Here is a 22720-nt window from a genome sequence, read left to right on the forward strand (position 1 = left end):
AGAAATCAGAGAGGGAGACAAATCATGAGAGACTCTGGACTCCAGGAAACAAACTGAGGGTTTCATGGGGGAGGAGAGTTGGGGGATGGGATAACCAGGTGATAGATATTAAGAAAGGCACGTGATGTGATGAGCACTGGGTGTCATACACAAATAATGAACCGTTGAACATGACATCAAAAATAGATGATGTTCTATATGCTGGCTAACTGAACATAATTAAAAAATTGGCAAAGGAAAAAACAAAACAAAACAAAAATAAAAAACAAAAAATGAATGCATTTGACCCAGCAAATCCAATGGATTTTTTCTCTTGAAAAAATAGACGTATGTACAACAAAAAACTAGAAACAAAGTTAATTTGCATCAAGAAATGATAACTCCATAGAATACTGAACAGCTGTTAAAATAAAATGATTAAATCTTTTAAAAAATAATAAATAAAAATAAAATCATTCTCCAACAAAAAGAACTAGGGATCCTTGAAAAAATGACTGATTCTCGGACCAGGCTACGTGACCAGGAGACAGGGGTTTTGAAAGCTCAGCTTTAATGGACTGCACTTGAGGTAACAATCTGAGTAAAATCCTGTGGAGGAAGTATGAAATTCTTGCCATAAAATTTTCCATATAGATGCCTTATATTTTTTGGAAAATGAGATCTGAAAGTGAGTCATATATATTATTGATCAGAAGTTCCTAATCAGGGGCGCCTGGGTGGCTCAGTCGTTAAGCGTCTGCCTTCGGCTCAGGTCATGATCCTAGGGTTCTGGGATCGAGCCCCGCATCTGGCTACCTGCTCGGTGGGAAGCCTGCTTCTCCCTCTCCCACTCCCCCTGCTTGTGTTCCCTCTCTCACTATCTCTTTCTCTGTCAAATAAATAAATAAAAATCTTGAAAAAAAAAAAAAAGAAGAAGAAGAAGTTCCTAATCATATTCTGAGTATTCAACAACAGTGGAAGGAGGAAAATTTTCCCTCAGACCCGAGTGTCCCTTTGTCCCATTCCCACTCACCCTGGGCTTCCTTGATTCACACCTTCCCAGCAGCCATCATCTCATTGTCCTTCTATGACCCAATTTCTAAATCTGGGCCAACCGAACCATCCCATTTCCCTACCACTGCCCCAAGTACTAACTATATGATCACAATGTCTGGCCACAACTATACACAACACCACAGCAAGCCACTCAAGACCAGATCTTCCATGATCTCCACAAGCCCTCTTCTTCCTTGCTTCTCTTCTCCCCACCCTATCACCTTCTATGGCTGTAAACACTAAGCATCCTCTTCCAAAATTTCCACTTCACCCCTGTTCCCTTTCCTCACACCTTGATCTAACTCGGCATTCCTGAAAGAACAGAAATCATCTGTTCGAGTGTTCCCAATCTTCTTGCCCCTGTTTGAAAATTCTGTCTCCGCCCCTCTTCAGACTTTCTGTCCCTCCTGTCTCTGAAGCAGAAACATCTGCTTTGTTTTCAGGGTCATTCCTCCATCTGTGTTTTAATGGCTTGTCATATGTCTCCCTGTGACCTTCCTACGAGGCAATCCCCCCTCTCTCTGGCAGCATTAATCTCTCCCTTCCTACTTCCTCTTTCCCTTCTGGGCTCAGACACACTCAAGTTACTCCTACCTCTAAAACACCATTCCTCCACCCCATGGACATTTAAAGTCTGGTCCCACATCACCTCCCTTGGTTGAAGGCATGGCACAGGATATGGTCCCACACAGACTGGGGTTCAAATTCAGCTCCGCCACTTACCAGCTAGGTAACACTGGGAAATAACCAAGACCATGTTAAAGTCTATGGAGGGACTCCTGCATGTTGGGCACATGTGAAGGGCTTCCCTTAAAATAAGGCAATAACTCACAGAATCCTATCAACATCCTCAGGAAACTGCGCCATTATATTTCATTTAGAGAAGAAGAACCAAGTAATCTGTACAAGTATGCACAGATAATAAAAGCAGAGGTGGAACTCAAACTCAGCTTGTCTCACACTAAAGCCCACATGCTGTCTTCCAAGAAGCCTAACATCCTGGTCCTCAGTCCCTTACCTACAGAATATCAACATTAGTGTCACCCTTGTGGAACTCCTGTAAGAATTAAAGGAAATGATGTATGGAGAGCACTTAGCAAAATGGTTGGCACTCGATGAATGAGCATCATTCAACAAATGGTGATGATTACTGTGGGATCACTAACTACACATTCCTTCTTGAAATTCTCTCCCCATGGCTCCTATGAAGCTTTAATCTTCTGGGTCTCCTCCCACTTCCCTGATCGATCCCTTGCATTCCCCCATCATGCCCTTTAGCTTATCCTTTAAATGTAGGCTTTGCCCCGAGTTGCTCATAGCTACTTCTTTTTTTTTATAATAATATTTTTTTATTATATTATGTTAGTCACCATACAGTACATCCCTGGTTTTTGATGTAAAGTTCGATGATACATTAGTTGCGTATAACACCCAGTGCACCATGCAATACGTGCCCTCCTTACTACTCATCACCAGCCTATCCCATTCCCCCACCCCCCTCCCCTCTGAGGCCCTCAGTTTGTTTCTCAGAGTCCATAGTCTCTCATGCTTCATTCCCCCTTCTGATTACCCCCCTTTCTTTATCCCTTTCTTCTCCTACCAATCTTCCTACTTCTTATGTTCCATAGATGAGAGAAACCATATGATAATTGTCTTTCTCTGCTTGACTTATTTCACTTAGCATTATCTCCTCCAGTGCCGTCCAAGTTGCAGCAAATGTTGAAAAATCGTTCTTTTTGATAGCTGAGTAATATTCCATTGTATATATGGACCACATCTCCTTAATCCAGTCATCTGTTGAAGGGCATCTCGGCTCCTTCCACGATTTAGCTATTGTGGACAATGCTGCTATGAACATTGGGGTGCATGTGGCCCTTCTCTTCACTACTTCTGTTATCTTTGGGGTAAACACCCAGTAGTGCAATGGCTGGGTCATAGGGTAGCTCAATTTTTAACTTTTTAAGGGAACTCCACACTGTTTTCCAGAGTGGCTGTACCAACTTGCATTCCCACCAACAATGTAAGAGGGATCCCCTTTCTCCACATCCTCTCCAACAATTGTTGTATATTGCCTTGTCAATTTTTGCCATTCTAACTGGCGTAAGGTAGTATCTTAGTGTGGTTTTGATTTGAAGTTCCCTGATGGCTAATGATTTTGAACATTTTTTCATGTGTCTGTTAGCCATTTGTATGTCTTCATTGGAAAAGTGTCTGTTCATAGCTACTTCTTCCTTCGTGATGTCACCCACTCCCCTCAGCTTTGGCCACTGCATCCCAGAGCCTCCACACTCCTTCCTGAAGCTTCTGCAAACTCATGCTTTCCTCCCTAAACCTGTTCCTCCTCTGTGTTCTCTGTTCCAAACCAAGGTGTTGCCTGAACCACAAGCTAATTATCATTACTTCCTTCCTTACAAACCATCAGTAGAGCCCCACTGCCAAGAGAATAAAATGCAAAATCTTTAAAAAGGCAAGAAAAGCCCTCCAACATCTAAGCCAAACCGGCTTCCCAGCCGCCTCCAATATCCCCAGTTTATTACATCGTTGCTATCATGCCTCTCCACCCCAAGATCTTCTTTTTTCCCAGCTAGGCATCCCCAGATGTTCCAGTAGTTCCTAGCACGGCATTACGTTAAATCCCTTTACTATCCTGGGTACCATCTCCAGACTGGATCCATTTATCTGGGTCTCCATTTACAAATGAAGCCCAGAAATCAACAATACTCCAGGCACTGAGTGGAACTATCCCCTCCAGTGTTCTGAAAATCGTGCTTCTTTTTTTTTTTTAAAGATTTTATTTATTTATTTGACAGAGATAGCCAGCGAGAGAGGGAACACAAGCAGGGGGGGTGGGAGAGGAAGAAGCAGGCTCATAGTGGAGGAGCCTGATGTGGGGCTCGATCCCATAACGCCGGGATCACGCCCTGAGCCGAAGGCAGGCGCTTAACCGCTGTGCCACCCAGGCACCCCTGAAAATCGTGCTTCTTATAATACAGTATGTCCTCTTCATGCCGCCCAGAGGCCGAGTCAGGCTGGCTTCTACCTACGGCATGGAAGCCAAGTCAGCCTGTGCTTGCTACAGCTTCATCACGCTCCCAGGACATCAGTGTTGATGTAGGATCCTTTCAGGTCTACATTCTGCTTTTCCAACAGGACTAAAAACCCCTGAAGTGCAGGGACTTATATCTATGTTCTATCCTCCAAAACTTGCAATACTGCCATGTCTTTAGTCCATGCAGTGGACTAAAGTGAATAAACCAGAGGATTCGTAAGGTCATATATAAAAGTGGGGTTGTGTCAGAGGAAAGGCCATACTTGTACTAACTTCCTCACTTTTAAAATTCCACTTACTTTAAAAACGGAGTATAGGCATAGAGCTTACTTTTGTACTAAGCATCTCTTGTGATCGGATGCTCAGAGTCATGCTGCAACACTGACAAAGTGTCCTCTAAATTTAGGAGATATCTCATGGCAGTAGAAGGTATTATTTGGCTGACAAGATTAGTTCTTTTAAAAGAAATGTCTGGAGTGTGCATTGAAACAAAGCTTAGATGAGATGCCAAACACGAGAAAGGGAAAGTGCTGCAGTCAACCAGCCCCTCAGCGCCTTACCCCATGACAGTTATTTATTCAAGCATGAAAACTGGGACATTGTTCTTACAATGCTAATTAGACAAAGAAATGAGATATGCAAATATTTTTAAAAAGTCTACTCACTACAATATTCTCATCAGATGAAAATTAATAAAGAAAACATGGCCCAAGAGGGTCACTTCAGTGCTAATGCCCATCACCCTAACTAACTGACCTATGATGTCCCAGTGAACAAAAATCAATTTGAGTCTAAGGTCGCCCCCACAAACCCAGAGACAGAAAGGATCTAATCCTCAGACTATCACATGAGCCAAGTGGGCTCAAAGGTCAGAGTTTACCCAAGCAAAAAGGCATGGAGGTTTCCAGAAATCTAAGATGCTGCACTTTGGGGCCCCATGTCCAACACTCCTTCTCCAGTGCAGCCTCAAAATAGAGAGTCTTTCAAGTAGTGACTGAATGGATAGAAAAACAAGACCCTTCTAAGTGCAGCATACTTCAGACCTAAAGACACATACAGATTGAAGGTAAAGGGATGGAAAAAGATGTTCCATGCAAATGCAAGTAAAAAATTAAAAAGCTGGTGGTGACTAACATAATATAATAAAAAATCATTAAATAAAAAAAATTAAAAAGCTGGGGTAGCAACACATATAAGAAAAAACAGACTTTAAAACAAAGACTGTAAAAAGAGGTGAAGAAGGGCATTACTAATGATAAAGGGATCACCCCTACAAAAGGATATGATGATTGCAAATATCTATGCACACAAATAGGAGCACCTAAATGTATAAAGCGAATCTTAACAGCCATCAAGGGAAAACGGACAGTAATACAAATAATAGTAAGGACTTTAACATCCTACTTAAATGAATGGATAGACCATCCAGACAGAAAATCCCTGAGAAAACAGTGGCTTTCAACAACACATTGGATTAGACGAACTTCACAGATATATTCAGAACATTCCATCCAAAAACAGCAGAATACACATTCTTTTCAAATGCACAAGTAACGTTCTCCAGGATAGATCACATATTAGGCTACAAAACCAGCCCCAGTAAATTTAAGAAGACTGAAATCATATCAAGCATCTTTTCTGACCACTATAGCATAGAACTAGAAAGAAATTACAAGAAATAAACTGGAAAAGACACAAACATATGCAGACAAAACAACATGCTTGCGCTTTCTCTCTCTCTCTCTCTGTCAAATAAGTAAATAAAATCTTTAAAAATAAATAAATGAATAAATAAATTGAAGAGGAAGGATGGGGCTCCTGGGTGGCTCAGTCAGTCAAGCATCTGACTCTTGATTTTGGCTCAGGTCATGATCTCAGGGTGATGAGATCAAGTCCTGCATTGGGCTCCATCCTGGGTGTGAAGTCAGCTTAAGATTCTCTCTCTCTTAAAAAAAAAAAAAAAAAAAGAGGAAGGAATGCTTCCAAATTCATTCTACAAAACTAGCATTACCTGATACTAAAATCAGACAAACACACTACAAAAAAAGAAAGAAAGAAAAAGAAAAAGAAAAATCATAGCCTAATATCCCTGATAAGCATAGCCCAATATTATAGCTTAACATCCCTGATGAACACAGATGCTAAAATCATCAACAAAATATTAGCAAACTTAATTCAACAATACGTTCAAAGGGGTATTTTCCACGATCACATGGGATTTATTCAGGGGAGGGAAGGGTGATTCAATGTCCATAAATCAATCAATGTGATACACCACATTAACAAAATGAATAAAAATCGTATCATCTCGATAGACACAGAAAAAAAAATTTGACAAGATTGAACATCCATTCATGATAAAAACTTCCAATAAAGTGGGCAGAGGGGCACCCGGCTGGTTCAGTCGGTGGAGCTTGAGACTCTCGATCTCCAGGTCATGGGTTCGAGCATGATGTTGGGTGTAGAGGTTACTTTAAAAAAAAAAAATCTTCAAAAAAACAAAGTGGGCATAGAAGAAACATACTTCAACATACTAAAGGCCATATATGACAAACCCACAGCTAACATCGTACTCAATGGTAGAAAGCTGAAAGCTTTTCCTAAGACCAGGAATAAGACAAGGCTGTCCACTCTCGTTACTTTTTACCGGCGCAAAAATAAAATAAATACGTTGATAATAGAACAGAATAGAGAGCCCAGAAATAAACCCACAATCTGATGGTCAATTGATCCACAACAAAGGAGGCAAGAATATACAATGGGGAAAAGACAGCCTCTTCAATAAATGGTGTGGAGAAAACTGGACAGCTACATGCAAAAGAATGAAACTGGACCCCTTTCTTATACCATACACAAAACAAACTCAAAATGGATTTGAGGCCTAAATGTGAGAACTAAATTATAAATTTCCCAAAAGAAAACATAGGCAGTAAACTATTGGACATTGGTCTCAGCAATATTTTTTTGGATCTTTCTCCTCAGACAAGGGCAACAAAAGCAAAAATAAACAATTGGGACTACATCAAACTAAAAAGCTTTTGCACAGCAAAGGAAACCATCAACAAAACAAGAAGACAACCTAATGAATGGGACTAGACATTTACAAACAATGTTTCTGATAAGCAGCTAATATCCAGAATACATAAAGAACTCATACAACTCAACACCAAAGAAAACAAACAATCTGACTTAAAAATGGGCGGAAGACCTAAATAGACATTTCTCCAAAGCAGACATCCAGATGGCCAACAGACACATTGAACAGATGCTCAACATCACTCATAATCAGGGAAATGCAAATCAAAACCACAATGAGATATCATCTCACACCAGTCAGAAGGGCTAATATCAAAAAACCAAGAGATAACAAGTGTTGGTGAGGATGTGGAGAAAAGGGAACCCTTGGGCACTGTTGGTGGGAATGCAAATTGGTGCAGCCACTATGGAAAACAGTATGGAGATTCCTCAAAAAAATTAAAAATAGAAATATGTACAACCCAGTAATTCTACTTCTGAGTATTTACTGGAAGAAAACAAAAATATTAATTCAAAAAGATATAAGCTATTATTACAGCATTATTTACAATAAATCTGGAAGCAACCTAAGTGTCCACTGATAGATGAATGGATAAAGGAGATGTGGTATATATACATATCTACCACAATGAACTATTACTCAGCCTTAAAAAGAATGAAATCTTGCATTCATGATGTGGGTGGACCTAGATGGTATTAGGCTAAGTGAAATAAGTCAGACAGAGAAAGACAAGTACCATTTTATTTCACTTACATGTGGAATCTAAAAAACAAAACAAATGAACAAACAACAAACAAAAAGACTCATAAATACAGAGAATGAACTGGTGGTCGCCAGAGGGGAGGAGTGCAGGGGGGATGGGTGAAATAGGTGAAAGGGATTAAGAGGTACAAACTTCCAGTTATAAAATAAATAAGTCTCGGGGATGAAAAGTACAGCATAGGGAATATAGTCAATGATACTGTAGTAACTGTGTAGTGACAGATAATAGCCACACTTGCCGTGATGAGCATTGAGTAATGTGTATAAATACCAAACCACTCTGTTGTACACCTGAAACTAATATAACAATGTGTATCAACTATGCTTCAGTGAAAAAGAAAAAGATGAAAAAGGGGTCTTTGACAAGAGTTATTCAGAGGGGACCCTCAAGTCATTCTGGGGCGAGGTAGGCAAAACACTGCATTGTCCCCACAAGAGCGGTTTGCCCTTGCCAGGCTACCTTACCTCACGGAGCCTCTGTCTTCTCATCTGTAAAATGGGGATCATGGTAGAGCTGTTGTGAGCCCTGGGGGAGCAAATGCCATAGAGCATCGCATGTCTGGCCCATCCATGAGCAGTCAGCACATGGCAGCTGCCTTTCCCTTCTCCTGGACTTCCTTTGAACAAAAATGCTGGTAATGGGCTGGGGAGTCCCTGGGGCTGAATGAGTTCACAGATATTACTGAGGGCGTCCTCTGCACCTTGTGCTGTGTGACGCCCCTGTCCTCTGCTAGTTGCCAGTCTAACAGTCGGACCGAGAAGCAGACAACAGTTAACACGTAGGGCCGGACCAGCGGGGTGCCATGAGAGCTCCATGCAGGAAGGGCAGCCGCAAGAGTGGGGAAGCTTCCTAAGGAAAGAACAGCTACCCTCAGACAGAACGGGTGGATGGGAAAGAAAAGAGAGAGGTCATGGGCAGAGCCCAGAAGTGACAAGGTGTGGCCTGTTGGAGGAACGGCAATCGGATCTCTATTGCTGAGCATGAGATCATTTCTGTTGCCCAGAAAGAATCCCCCTTCACCCAGCGCCTCCACAGACTGGGCCCGGCGCTGCTCACTGAAGCTTTAATCCTGTTACACGGCCATCTCTAGAGAATGAGAGACCATCCCCAGACCTGTGTGTCATCTGCCCAGAATAGCTCTCTAGTCACACTGACAATGTCGTCAGACCCATGAGGCTCACCCATGAGCAATCTGCAAGGGTGAGCCAGGGAGCAAGTGAGCTCTGCAGGAAATAAAAAACAAAATAGTCTCTGCCTGTACAGACCCCTGCATGGACTGAAAATAGCCTAAAGGGGGCAAGCTCCAGAGTTATAAAATGAAGGTCTGGATATACACAGCAGAAATGGAGAGCGCTTGCTTTTAATTGTTTAAAAATTCAGATCAGGGTTCACTGTCCTTAATTCATTTAAAATGCCACCAAATGACATACATCTGATCTCCACGGAGCTGTGATGTGGACTGACTTATTCTCCACCAAAGAAGCCTTCCTTTCACCACTATAGCCATCCATCTATTCATCTACCCATTCATTTACTAAGTCCAAAGGGGACAATAGTGACCAAAAAGACACAGATTCTGCTCACTTGAAGCTAACATTCCCAATGACTGGCCTCACAGGGCAGGCACCCCAGGCAAGACCTACTTGCTTCTGAGTCTTCCAACTCAGACTCCACAGAAGCCCTCAGGCACTCCGCCCAGGGCCAACCTTGCAGGCAGGGAGGGCCCATCTCTCAGTTTACCTCCTTGTGCTCCAGCCACAACCTCTCCAAACTCTGGTCAAGTCTGATCCAGAGGGGATTCCCTACAATGTAGGCAGGACCCCCCTTCCCCGCCCATAAACTGTGTAATAAATGTAGTGAAGGCCACATACCCTCATGGGAGCAGGGCACTGTGCTTCTCATCAGGCACTTACATTTTAAATATGAACATTCACTCCTTTTATGGTCCCTACATTGGGGTCTAAAAGGCACCCCCATCTGGCTTTTATACAAATTGAGAAATAAGCCAAGGAGCAGTAGACACAGGCCAAAATGTCACCTTTCTTATTGATTCAAGCCAGGCTAGAGGAAGTGGCTGAGGGAAGTGGTGGAAGGTCTTGCTAAGACCACAGTCCAGCCTTCGGCAAACTCGCCCATGCAGCCCTGGCAGTGCTGGACAGGGAGGCCTTCCATGAGAAGGAGCCTTTCCTGGGGCTAGCCCTCAACACCTGCTCCTTGAAGAAGGGGGAAGCGGGAGAGCAGGTTTCCAAAAGCCCCAGGGTCTTGATCTCCAGCTCTCCCATGAGGGAGGTCACCCCACAGTCCCTGCGGTAGTGTAAGTTAGGAGTAGAGTCAAACCAGTTGTATATTTAAAGGAAAATTTGTACTGGTGAAAGCATAGGAAGCAACATTTTCTAAACTTCCTGAATGAGTTCAAGGTCACAGTCACCAAAGCTAGACCTGCTGTCATCTTGGTCTCTCACATCCAACCAACCCCAACATCCTCTCCATTCTGTCCCTTGCATTTACACCATATTCTTTCCCCACTCCTTTCACACATCATGTCTTACTTGGACCATTACCATAGTCCCAATTGGCAGCGCTTCACCCGCTCTATCTTCCACCCATCTGCCATGACACTCTATCTAAAACACAATTCCAGTCACGTCCTTATCCTGCTTGTAAACCTTCCTTCACAGGTTCTCTGTGGCTCCTGAGTCCTTTTCCATCATGGCCCGCACTCACCTGCCAGCTTGGTCAGTGTGATAGATAACTGCCACAACTTCTCAAGCAGGCCATGGAAGCTCTGGCCACAGTAAGCCTTCTGTTCATCCACCATGGGCTTCATTGATTTACACACCCTCCATGTCTTCATGCGTGGCCTCCCCTCTGCCTGGGATGTTCCTCCCCCTCTTTGTTTCCCAAGCAAATTCTACTTATCCTTCAAAAGTCAGTGAAAAGTCATTGGGGGAACTCTCCTCTGAATGGCTAAAGCTAATCCTGGTGGCCCTTGGCCTGGTCCTGCTAATAAGTCCATTATAGCACTAACCTCACATTGATTGTAATTGATGGTTTCCAATCTCTCTGTCCCCCAACCCTCTCTTTCTCTAATTGACCCCAACTGACCCTATGGGGGAAAAAAGATAATCTAGAGAATAGAACTCTGAAAAAAATCTCCAGTTGATCTAGGTTACAGAAGCAACTGCATCTAAAACACAAAAACATATCCCTATAGAAAAGGAATAGTAAGAGAAAGAGCTCTTGAAAATTAAAAGTAACTGTACAAATAAAAATGTGTAATAAGGAAAATTCCAGAACATAAAGCAAATCCTATTGAGAACTCTGAGGGGAAAAGTAAGAGAGAGGCAATCAAGACAAAAACTCCAACCTTCAAACAATTCGAGTTCTGAGAAAACAGAGAAAAATGGGGGGGGGGGGGAGAGAGAATTACCAGAGAACTAGTAGAAGAAAGTTCCGGAGAAAGAAAAGAGGTTTTGAATCGAAAAAGCCTACCAAGTGCCATGCAGGGTAAAACTAAAGACCAGATCTAGACACATTACTGAGAAATTTCCACATACCTAAGCCAAACCGCTTCCAGAGCTAACCCGGAAGTCTCATACAGGGGAATATACAACCCTTCCCCGGCAAACCTGATGCGAGTAAGCAGAAGTATTCAAAAATCATCCCATCGGACTGAGCTCAGAGTTGTACGCACGCAACAAATGTTCATTATAAACGGACCTTTTCCCGTAAAAGGACATTCTATGTAAAGGCTGGCCCCGCCTGTCTCCCCCTGGCCCCTCAGGCTCCCCGCACATGGATGCTCAGGACCACGGTGACACGCGGCAATCATGCAGTGTCTGTGGTGCCGCTAAAAGACAAATCTGGTCCCAGGCTACAGTGGAGAGGGAAGCCGGGATTCTGGCCCAGCCGCTAACCAATTGGCATCTGCCAAATCCCAGTTTGAGTGGAATCGCCACATTTTTAAATGTAGACAAAAAATTCTTTTTAATTTTTGGTTTGGTTTGGTTAACCAGAGCAAATACAACCGTGTGTCAAAGTGGTCCAGGAATGCCAGTGAGCAGGCTCTGTGATAGACTCACAGAACTCCTTGCTTGAGGATTACGAAAGCCATCCCAGTGTGGGTAAGGCAGGAGCCCAGCACCAGGCCGCCACATGGTGAGGCCTGGGGACCTCGGGGCAATCTTACATTTTTCTCTATCTCAGTTTTCTCATCTGGAAAATGGGGATCATGACAGCACCCATCTCACTGAGTCCCTGCGATGACTAAAGGAGTGATGATCTGTAAAATGCTCAGGGAAGCACCCAGGACAAGGAGCTATTATTTGGTGATGGCCTGAACTACTGTCACCTTTCTCTGAGAAACTACCAACAGATGGATGCATGGCAGAGGAAGAAGAATGGAGTCCAGGAAATGTGGAGTGAGGAAAAGGTACAGCGACCGGTACAAGCACTTGTGCATAGAATATCACGTTTCAGGTGGAAAAGCTCCTAAGGACAGCAAGCCAGCCATTAATCAACCATACTTGACCTTTCGGGTGCTGCAAATGGTGCTCCCCAGAGGCGGCCAACAGGGCAGATGAAGCTCCTCACAGCGCAGCCTGGGCACCATCTCTCCACGTCCTGGGTGAGCAGGCCGCTAGAAGCTGACCACCTTCTCAGCAGGACCCAGGCTCAGAGCAACTTGGAAGCCGTCTACACTGGCAACAGCATCACCACCGCTCTCACGGCTGCCATGGCCACACCGCAGGGTTTGAGGAGACTGGGGTTTCCTACAAGGCTTGCTCAGCCTCTGATGACTTAGTTCAAGGGAGCTCTGTTCCTTGAAACGTTATCATAGTCACAAACATCTCACATTCCTGAGCCACATCAAAGGGGGAGGGAAGCCCAAGACTTTCCTCTCCTCCAGCACAGAAACCTCTGTACACCGCCATGTGCTCTTGGCTTGTCCATCTGCAGATGTGACCTGGAGACTTTGCTGAGGATGGAAGGGCTGGAGGTCAACTTCTAGGTCTTTGTGCCTGAGAGACTCAGAGCCTCGTTTAGAAATGTCTGCATAAAACATATGTACTGGACTCTAATCTCTGAGGTCTCTTCCAACCACAAAACTCTCCGGACTCTCTTTATGAAGCATTATCCTCAATACCACCACCACCACCTTCCCCTTCCTGCCAGCGTGATCCCCGGAGGCCGCGTCACGGTGGAGCCCCTCACAGCGCTATGGTTTCTCAGTTACCTGGCTACGCCGTGAGCTCCTGGAAGGCGCACACCTCTTCCAGGTTATCTCTGCTCACTGCCCACAGTGACTCATTCCACATGGGTTCACAGAATTGAAGTAAATTGAAAATGGCAATTCTCTAAAATAACCATTTCGAAAGTTCATGTCGTGTGCTACTTATCTACAGTTGTACTGGTTCTTTAGCCCTTTCTCTTTGAGGAAAAAGGCAGCAGATGTACCTTTTAAAAAAAAATGTTTAAATTTCAGTTGTTAAAAATGTAAACTGCCATGGAAACATCACCAAAAAAAAAAATTAACTATTTTCACACCCACTCAAAATGCTGCAAACTTATTTTTTTAAGACGTTTATGAGCCAAATTGTATCCTGAAGAGTCATCCCCATAACTGCATCCTACGTACAGTCTTGGTCTTGGGCCAGACAATTAATTACTCAGCTGATGCTCCCCCCACTCTCCTTCTACTGACCATTTTGTAACAACCAACACTCGTAGCTGACAAGATGCTAAACTGATGAGAATAACAAAATTCCAGGCTTTTCTTACATACAACCCCAAATAAATAGAAAGGAAAAAATAATCTGCAAGTCATTATTGGTATTTGCTACCCTCTGGTGGTCAACCTTGGGAAGTTTCTACACCAGAAAACGAGAGAGTACATACTTCACAGAGGGCCCCTCTGAGCATCATCCAGACCAAACCCTTTATCCCACGGGACCGCCCCAGCATCTGAGCAAGCCCTCTGCTCCTTACACTGTGTGTGCCTTGTGAGGCTGCGAAAGTAAGAATAGTGTGAACCTGAGTAGAACAAGATGAGCAACGTGAACCTTCCTCAAAGTATGCACGACGTATCTAAAAAAACAAGCATACGACTGACACAGGACAAGCCTGTCTTCAACTGTCCAACTCCCTGTGGTAACGGGTGACTGGCCACATTACAAAAGTGTCAACAAAATAAACATCAATCAACTTTGCCTCATCAATTTCAATGATACATACACTTGTGTGGACCATACATTTTCAAGACATTGCTCTAGGGACCCCATATTCTAGCTCGCTCTGCCCTCCATCACACCACACTATTTGACAGGGCAGAGGTCTCACTGTGCTCATTGTCAGAGTGCTTCCATTTCTATCTGATACCATTTAGTTAATCCCCACGCCAAGCCCTCATGCATACAAGGTCCTATAGAGATGCTTCTTATTCAGTCCTTAATGCTGGCTGAGGGCCAGGCTCTGGAAGATGGAATATGCCTCTGACCTCTCCTTATACACTCTTGCCTGGGGAGCTTTTCTAAAATATGGTGTCCATCAGAAAGGTGACTGCTTTTCTTTAGAATATTACATAGCTCCCCAGTGAATACTAAATTGTACATGAATAGACCACCTTTGTGTTCAGAGTCTTTGTAGTGGGATGGGTGGGTGGGTGAATGGATGGGTGAATGGATAGGTGAGTGGATTGGTGGATAAATGGATGGATGACAGGGAGGAAGGGGATGGGTAGATACATAGACTGATGAATGGACAGGTGGGTATATGAGTGTGTAGACTGATAGGAAGATGGTGGCTGGCTGGCAGGAGGGAAGGAAGGAAGGAAGGAAGGAAGGAAGGAAGGAAGGAAGGAAGGAAGGAAGGAAGGAAAGGGAAGAGAAGGGAGGGAAAGGAAAGGAGAGGAAAGGAGAGGAGAGGAGAGGAGAGGACAGGAGAGGAGAAGGGAGGGGAGGGGAAGGAAGGGAGGGGAGGGGAAGGAAGGGAGGGGAGGGAAGGGAAAGGGAAAGAGAAGGGAAGGAAGAGTAGAAAGACTTCATCACATTTAGTGTTCTACTAGACCCTACACTGAGACTAAATAAAAAGGCATGATCTCTGCCCACTAAATGTTCTATTAATAATGATAAAAACAAGATCAAACTAAGTGACAAGAAGGGAGATAAACATAAAATGATTCCAAAAGAAAACTTAAATAGGTGACCTCCTAGTAAGAATTAAACAGATAAAACCTTGATAGTTTTATAGTGGTAGCTACAGGAATTGAGGTTATTAATTTAAGGGAACTGGTTCATGGTTATCAGGGCAGGCAGACTGTCACACTCCGACACCAGCTGCCCAGCTCCAGTCCCAGCCGGTGAATAAAGTACACGGGCCTGACATTGCAGGGCCAAATGCAGGAGTCAGACACCAGAGTGAGAACACACGTCTGGGACATCTCTGGAGATATGTCAAAGCCTGGGCGAAGGGGAAGCCCCAGGGAAGACCGGAGAGCAGGAACACACAGCCAGCCCTGCTCTGTATTCACCCAACACAGCAGAGGCCCAAGTTACTTTGCACCATCACGTCCCCCTGTGGTTTGAAGAGCCATCTTTGACTTGGAAGACTCGGATACCCCTTACCTCCTCTTCTTTGTTGTTCTAATTCTCCATGAAACCGTACAGTCAGAAGGTCTTGAAAAGGTTATTCAAGGCCACAATATCCCCAAAGTCCCATCAATAGGGGAAAGAGACTCTTGAAAAAGTGGACTCTACCACCTTCCTCAGGCCCTTTCTTCATGTCCAACAAGGATGACTGTCAGAAAAGGTCATGTTCCCATCACAAGTCCCGAGCGTCCCATGTGAAACCAATTTCTTCCCTTTGCTCTCCCTTCAGCCCCAGGAAACGGGAAAAGCTATCCACCATCATACATACCACAACCTTTTATGGCTCAAAGATGGTCATTCACTCCCTCCTCTCTTCTCTCAACACCATGTGTCCTTTATTGAACCCCAGGAAGTCAGCCAGATGGCACAGACCTCACTGCTCCTCATCCCATATCCACAGCCAACCGTGACCACAGACATCTTTCAGCCACATCCAGGCTCAGCCTCATAAGTTCCCGCTGTCAGCTCCAGCACGACTGCCACAGAGGGCTGAGCATATGTTATCAACCTAGTTTGGTATCCTCACAGCCTCAGATGTCATTTTCATGATCGATAGTCCTGAACTTGATTATATAAGCTCCTACATCCCTTATAATAATACTACCAGCCTCCATGTATGCAGACACTGGAGAAGCTCTTCCAGGTACTGACCCACCTAGGCCTTACAACATCTCTACGAGGGAGTGCTGTCATTATATTTAGAGATGTGGAGAGGCTCAGTAACTTGCTGAGGTCGTATAGAGGAAGGCAGCAAATCCAAGAAGCCGATTCCAGAATTCATGCTGTTAATGGCCTTGCTGTGGTCTACAGTAAGCACAACATTCCAGCTGTTTCCATGCATGTCAGTCCCACACATCTCACCCGAACAACTTTACATGGGGCATCTTCCCTTTGCCTGCCTCAGCAGTGGCACTAGGATAAGGTGAGGAGAAGGAGCGTGGCTCCCACCAGATGCAGTCCTGGTTAAGGGCTTGGTGAGGGTCCTCCTAACCCAACAATTCACAGGCCAGCTCATGATCTTCTACGACCCAAAGATGAAACTCAGCTAATTCAGCAGCTCATGAACATGTCCGAGCACCTCCAGCTTCTTAGTATTCATGTTCTGCGTTGGCCTGCCCCTGTTCCCACTGAATCCAACTGTATCTTTCAATAATGTCTACATGTCAATCTTACCTACACAACATGCTATGACCATCCTTCCAAATATGGGGCCATCTCCCTTAACAAGGACCAGCAGAGTCAACCTGTACATATTCGGTGCCCACCTTGTACTAATTTCTTTAACCTCCTCAAGCCTCAGTTTCCCCACATACCAATGGAAGTTCCTCAGAGCTGTTATGAGGAGAAATAAGTTAATATCTGTAAAGTACATATCATGTGTAGAGTCAGAAGGAAGAGTTAGCAACATCCTTCTTTCCTGACACCCTGGAATGAGCTGAGGGGTTGGGGTGTGGGACACAAGATAAATATGTATTGAACACTTAGTCCTGCTAAGAACTATGCCAGGTGTTTAACTTGTAAATTCTGATTCATTCTTTTTTTTTTAATGATTTTATTTATTTATTTGAGAGAGAGAGAACGAGCAGGGGGAAGGACAGAGGGAGACGAAGACTCCCCGCTGAGCAGGGAGCCCAACAGGGGGCTCGATCCCAGGACCCTGAGATCATGACCTGAGCCAAAGGCAGCCACTTAATCAACTGAGCCACCCAGACGCCCCGGATTCATTCTTCATTCATTCTGCCAACTCCTATTTGCTGTGCTCCTACTTCGTGCCATGCCACGTGGGAAGCTGAAGGCCTAGCAGTGAATGCAGCCAGCAGGGCCCTGGCTAGTGGAGCTTTGAGGCTAGCAAGAACACAGAAACGGCCTATCACACCATTAGCTGGTCAAAACCATAATAAATGCTGCAAGGGGAAGTACAGGGCCTTGAAAACATGACAGAGGGACCACACGTAGGCTGTGACCTTTCTGAAGGAGGGACACTCGCCTGAGCACTGACATGTACGTGAACACTAACCATGTGAAAAGTGGGGGTGGGCACGCTAGGCAGCACAGCACATGTGAACAGGAGGCCGGGTGAGAGGTCATGCAAGGTGCTGGAGAGGGGAAGAGAACTTGGGCCATGATCTTGGAGCACTGCGGGCGGGGGGGCGGGGGGGCAGGACGGGTAAAGGTAGCTGGGGTGGGGCCAGGATATCTATGACTGTATCTATCTGCTCTGCACAGGGGTTCTCCAAATGTGGTGCCCAACCAGTAACATCAGCATTACCGGGAAACTTGCCAGAAATGCAGACTCACCGCCCCGGCCCCACCTGGAATTGCTCAGAACTCTGGGGGAGGACCCCCGCCACTGTGTAGCACCTACTTTAAAAGACTAGGGAGACTCTTTTAAGAGTGGGGAACCAGCTTGTCTTATGCTGAAATATTTACTTCCATGCAAAATCAACCCAAAACGATGAACTAGACCTCCTTCACATTTCACACTCCCTCTACTTCCGCCCCCAAACTCATGGTGACTTTCTCCAGCTTCCTTCTTCCTTCTGGAAAGCCTTCCCAGCCTCTCCACTTTGGCGGCAGAGCTCTCCCAAGCCCCCACCTCCCACCCAGGCCAAATGTCTTGGTTTCCTTTCCCTTTTGTTCCCGCTAATCATTTAATCTGGCACCGCACTTTGGACATAAGTTGGAGGCAGGCTATTAAGGCAAGCCTTTAAGAGAAAATCTGAAAGTACTGAGAAACTATGGAAATGAGAGATAACCATGAAAAATAAGACATCTGGGCAAAGTTTAAAAGGCCCGGGCATGCTCAGCCTTGAGCAAATGTCACCATAGGGAGCCGTGGTGACAGTTTTCTAATACATAAGGAATGCACGTAGGAGAAAAGGATCCATTTTTCCACTCATCAGCGAGAACAGAATAAGCAGGACCGTCTTAGGTTTCAGCCGAGAAAACATCTGTCATGTGTTTGAGCCATAGGAGAGGAGGAGCTGCCAAGAGGACTGGTGAGATCATCCTCGCCCGAGACGCTCGCGATGAGATCACAGTGGCCAGGGTCGCTGTCCATCAGGGCCAACCACATCGGCGGTGCCCGCACCACGTAGTGCCCGGGGCTCGAAGGCTCCGGGGGGGGGGTCTCCCCATCACCGGGCAAATCTGCCTCCTAGGCAGGGTAGGTGCTGACTCATGGCCACTCTGTTTTGCTTCAGATACAAAGGAATCTAAAGGAAACTGCACACTTCTGCACACCCTTTCAGACTGCCTTGTTACCGGGAGGCCAGGATGGCATGTGTTTCAATAAAAGCCCATTTATTCCTGACTTACAGCTAACGTCTATCTTCCCAGTGACAGCAGCAGTGGCAACAGGCATCCCATCAGTAACAGCTCTGAGCTACTGGACATTTGCTCTGTGCCAGTGCCGCATACACCTCCACTCACTCCTGCCTCACCATTATCGCAAGGTCCATTTTACAGGTGAAGAAGCCGAGGCTTAAAGAGGCCTCCTGGTTCACCCATGACCCCACTGTCGGTCATGTCCCAGCTGAGATTTAAGCCCTTGGTTCCCTGTTCTATGATCAAGATAAGGCCTCTATGTTGCCAATATTTGGTAGAACAGAGAATGAGGAGCTTTTCAAAATCAGCCACGGTCTCCTCTCCCATACCCTCCCTGCTCCAGATCTGGTGATACTGAAAATCATGTCTTTTCCAGAAGGCCCTGCTACTTCCCTGCCTCTGCTACCCAGTGCCTAAGCCTCAGGATTCTGCCACTAGCTTGGGTGAGCTGATGAGGCTGCTGGCCACGTGGGCGTCCTTCACACGCCATTACCCACTCGGAAACATAAAGCACAGGCCTTCTACACCGCCTGTGTAGGCCAGCAGCCAGCAGGTGCTTTCGTGTTCCCAGAGCACTCTCTCCAGAGGGACCCCAAGGCCACTGCCAGCAGAGGGGCTATTGTGCAGAGACTGCCATCGAGGTACCAGATAATCCTGGGTCTGATTTTTGTCCCAGCTTCTCTACAATGTAATTCTCAGCTCACTGACTTCTCCCCTTTTGCCTCTTTCTGGAGTCCCGAAATGGCTGAAATGATTTCTATTACAGACTTGAAGAAGAAGTCTTCCTTAGCACTCTGACGCTGTGGGAGAGCCTTGGCCTCACCTCTGTGCCTTCATCACAAGACTTCCTTGGGGCCTCATTCATTTGTCAGACGATTCAGCTAAGGGGACCAACCAGCTGAGCTGCTCCTGATGCGGGACTTCAGAACTCAACACCCCTTAAGAACCACGGGAACACAAGTGCAGGGAGCAGTGCCCACGGGTATGAGGTCATTGGCTTAGTACTGAGCGTGAGTATTTACAGCACCACAATTGTACCAGCTGGCGGGAAACACAAAACACAGGACAGCTCCTGTCAGGCAGGCTTCCTGGGAAGCAGGACCAACCCAGTGGAAAAGAGTAAAGAAGAATTTTCCTGCTCGTCAGACGACCGTGTGCTGATGTCAGGCCTGGAGTCAGGTGAATGAAATTTATTCCTTCTTGATGGAAAAGTTGGATTCAAGCCACAATGTATATTCATGGGTTTCTTAATTTTTCTTCCAGCTTCACCAAGCTCAGTGGAGCTTAAAGCAGGTTTTTCCCTCGTGCAAAGAGATGGAAAAAGCCCAGAGAACAGACAATGCTGAGCCTTGAGGAGGAGGAGGAAGAGAGGGAAGAGGAGGAAGAGAAGGCCCTTCCGGAACTTTCCTCTCCTGGCTGCTCTTTACGAATCGGTATTTGGGAAGGTGTGGGACAAGGGGAGGTAGAGATGCCTTCTGGAGGTCTGACTTCATGGACTCCAACTTGTGATGCTGAATGCCACGCTCCAAACAGCCACGTGACCATCACAGCTCCCCAGTGAACTCAGCTGAGACATGCTGGCCTTCACTCACATGTCAGCTGTTAGCTGCTTTTCCAGCAGATGCATTTGTTCTGAATGACCCATAACCCCAAGGTCATCTTTCGTGGCTCTTTTACCACAACGCCTATGTACGCACCATAATCTGCTGATCCCATGATAAGAAGGGTGCAGAAATGTTCTCTGTGTGTGGCCAACTGGCACTTGTTAGTATCTAACCATTAACCCTAGCCACATTATACCAACTGCAGCTCAGGAAGCTTGGCTCCTGAAATTGTACCCACCCACGGAACATGCAGAGAATAAACCATGATGTAAATTAAAATCAGAGTCAACTACCTTCATGGCACCCATAGCTTGGAAAGTCACAGCTAATCTCGAAGGGGTCAGCGCTGCCAGCATCGCATTGAATCTTGCACTCTTGTTCTTAATAGGGGAATGGTACTGCCCATCTGGAGCCACAGAACCAAACCTACGACAGGGAAGAGGCAAGTGGAAAAGAGGGGTAGGGTTAACAAAAAAGAAGAACATGACACCACTAGAAATGATACCATAAGCATACACAGGGTTTCTAGATCCAGGAACTACCCTCACGAGACATCAGAGTTGGGGGCGGGGGAAGGGTCTCCCCTGGAGATTCTGACCAAGGCTTGACTCATGGAAAGTAAAAGCAGGTTTCGTACCACCACCAACCTGTGGCTCGGCAGGGGCCCCTGGCAAAAAGAAGTATGAGGACCACCATCATTAAACCAACATTGGAGCCTGAATGTGAAGACCACACAACAATCCACTCTGTTACTGTTGATGTATAATTCACACGCCATAAAATCCCCCCCTTTGAAAGTATGCAATTCAGTGGTTTTTAGTTCATTCACAAACTTGTACAACCATTACCACTGACCATTTCCAAAACATTTCATCACCCCAAGAAGAAACCTCATACTATTAGCAGTCACTCCCCATACTCATCACACTCCAGGCCCTGGCAACCATTAATCTACTTTCTATCTCTATGGATTTGTCTATTCTGGATGTTTCCCATCAGTGGAATTGGACAATATGTGGCTTTTGTGTGTGCCTTCTTTCACTCAGTTCATTGTTCTCAAGGTTCATGCATGTTGTAGCGCGTGTCAGTATTTCGTTCCTTTTTATGGCCCAGTGATAATCCGCTGCACTGATACATCATCTTTTGTTTACCCTTTCATCAGCTGATGGATACTTAGCTTGTTCCTCCTTTTATGGCTACTACGAATAATTACACTACAAACAATTGTATACACGTTTTGGTGTGGACGTGTTTTCAATTCTCTTGTGAACAATGTTTTCACACATACCTAGGAGCAGAATTGCTGCTGGCTCATATGAAAAATTTAAACTTTTGAAGAAGTGCCAAACTCTTTTCCAAATCAGCAACACCATTTTCATCCCCACCAACAACGTATGAGGGTTTCAATTTCTCCACATCCTTGCCAACTGTTATTAAGGCCTGTCTTTTTTATTATAGCCATCTGAGCAGGTGAGAAGTGGTATCTCATTGTGGTTTTGGTTGGCATTTCCCTAATGACAATGACGTTGAGCATCTTTTCATGTGCTCACTAGCCATTTGAATATCTTCTGCAAAGAAATGTCTATTCAGATTTTTGCCCTCAGTCATTTGTCTTTCAATTGTTGAGCTGTAATAGTTCCTTTTATATTTTGAATACTAAAATATATATATATGTATGTATGTATATATAGCAAATGGTAAAGATGACATATATATGTATCATATATATTACAATATATATGATTTCCAAATATTTTCTTTCATTCTGTGCATTGTCTTTTCACTTCCTTCATAGTGCCGTCTGAGGTGCAAAAGTTTTTTTCATTTTGATGAAGTCCAACTTATCTCTTTTTTTCTTTGGTTGCTCGTGCTTTTGGTGCTTAAATCAAGGTCACAAAGATTCACACCTATGCTTTCTTCTAATAGCTTTACAGTTTTGGCCCTTACATCTATTATCTGTGATCCATTTTGAGTTAATTTTTGTATACGGGATAAGATAAGAGTCCAATTTCATGCTTTTGCATGTGGATGTCCAGTTGTCCCAGCACCATTTGCTGAAGACTATTCTTTCCCCATTGAATTGTTTTATTATCCTTGTTGAACATTAATTTTCCAAAAATGTAAGAATTTATTTCTAGATTCTCTATTCTATTTCACCACCTACCTATCCTTATGCCAATACCACAGTGGGTTTTTTCCTTTTTTTTCTCCTTTTTTGCTTCCCACCTGCTTTCAGGGGGTCCACTATAATACCACACC

General features: G+C 44.9%; 1 protein-coding gene across 1 annotated transcript in view; it reads right to left on the reverse strand.

Annotated features, from left to right (window-relative positions):
• The window catches only part of ACOXL (acyl-CoA oxidase like), a 306567-nt gene that overhangs the window by 254355 nt on the left and 29492 nt on the right, over positions 1-22720 (reverse strand). Inside the window, exon 8 of the mRNA XM_045808789.2 lies at positions 20755-20887. Coding sequence (XP_045664745.2) covers positions 20755-20887 — 133 coding nt within the window. The remainder of the gene's footprint in view (positions 1-20754; positions 20888-22720) is intronic.

This window comes from Ursus americanus, chromosome 7 (genome assembly GCF_024610735.1).
Source record: "Ursus americanus isolate L20-20 chromosome 7, mUrsAme1.1.p, whole genome shotgun sequence".
NCBI lineage: Eukaryota > Metazoa > Chordata > Mammalia > Carnivora > Ursidae > Ursus > Ursus americanus.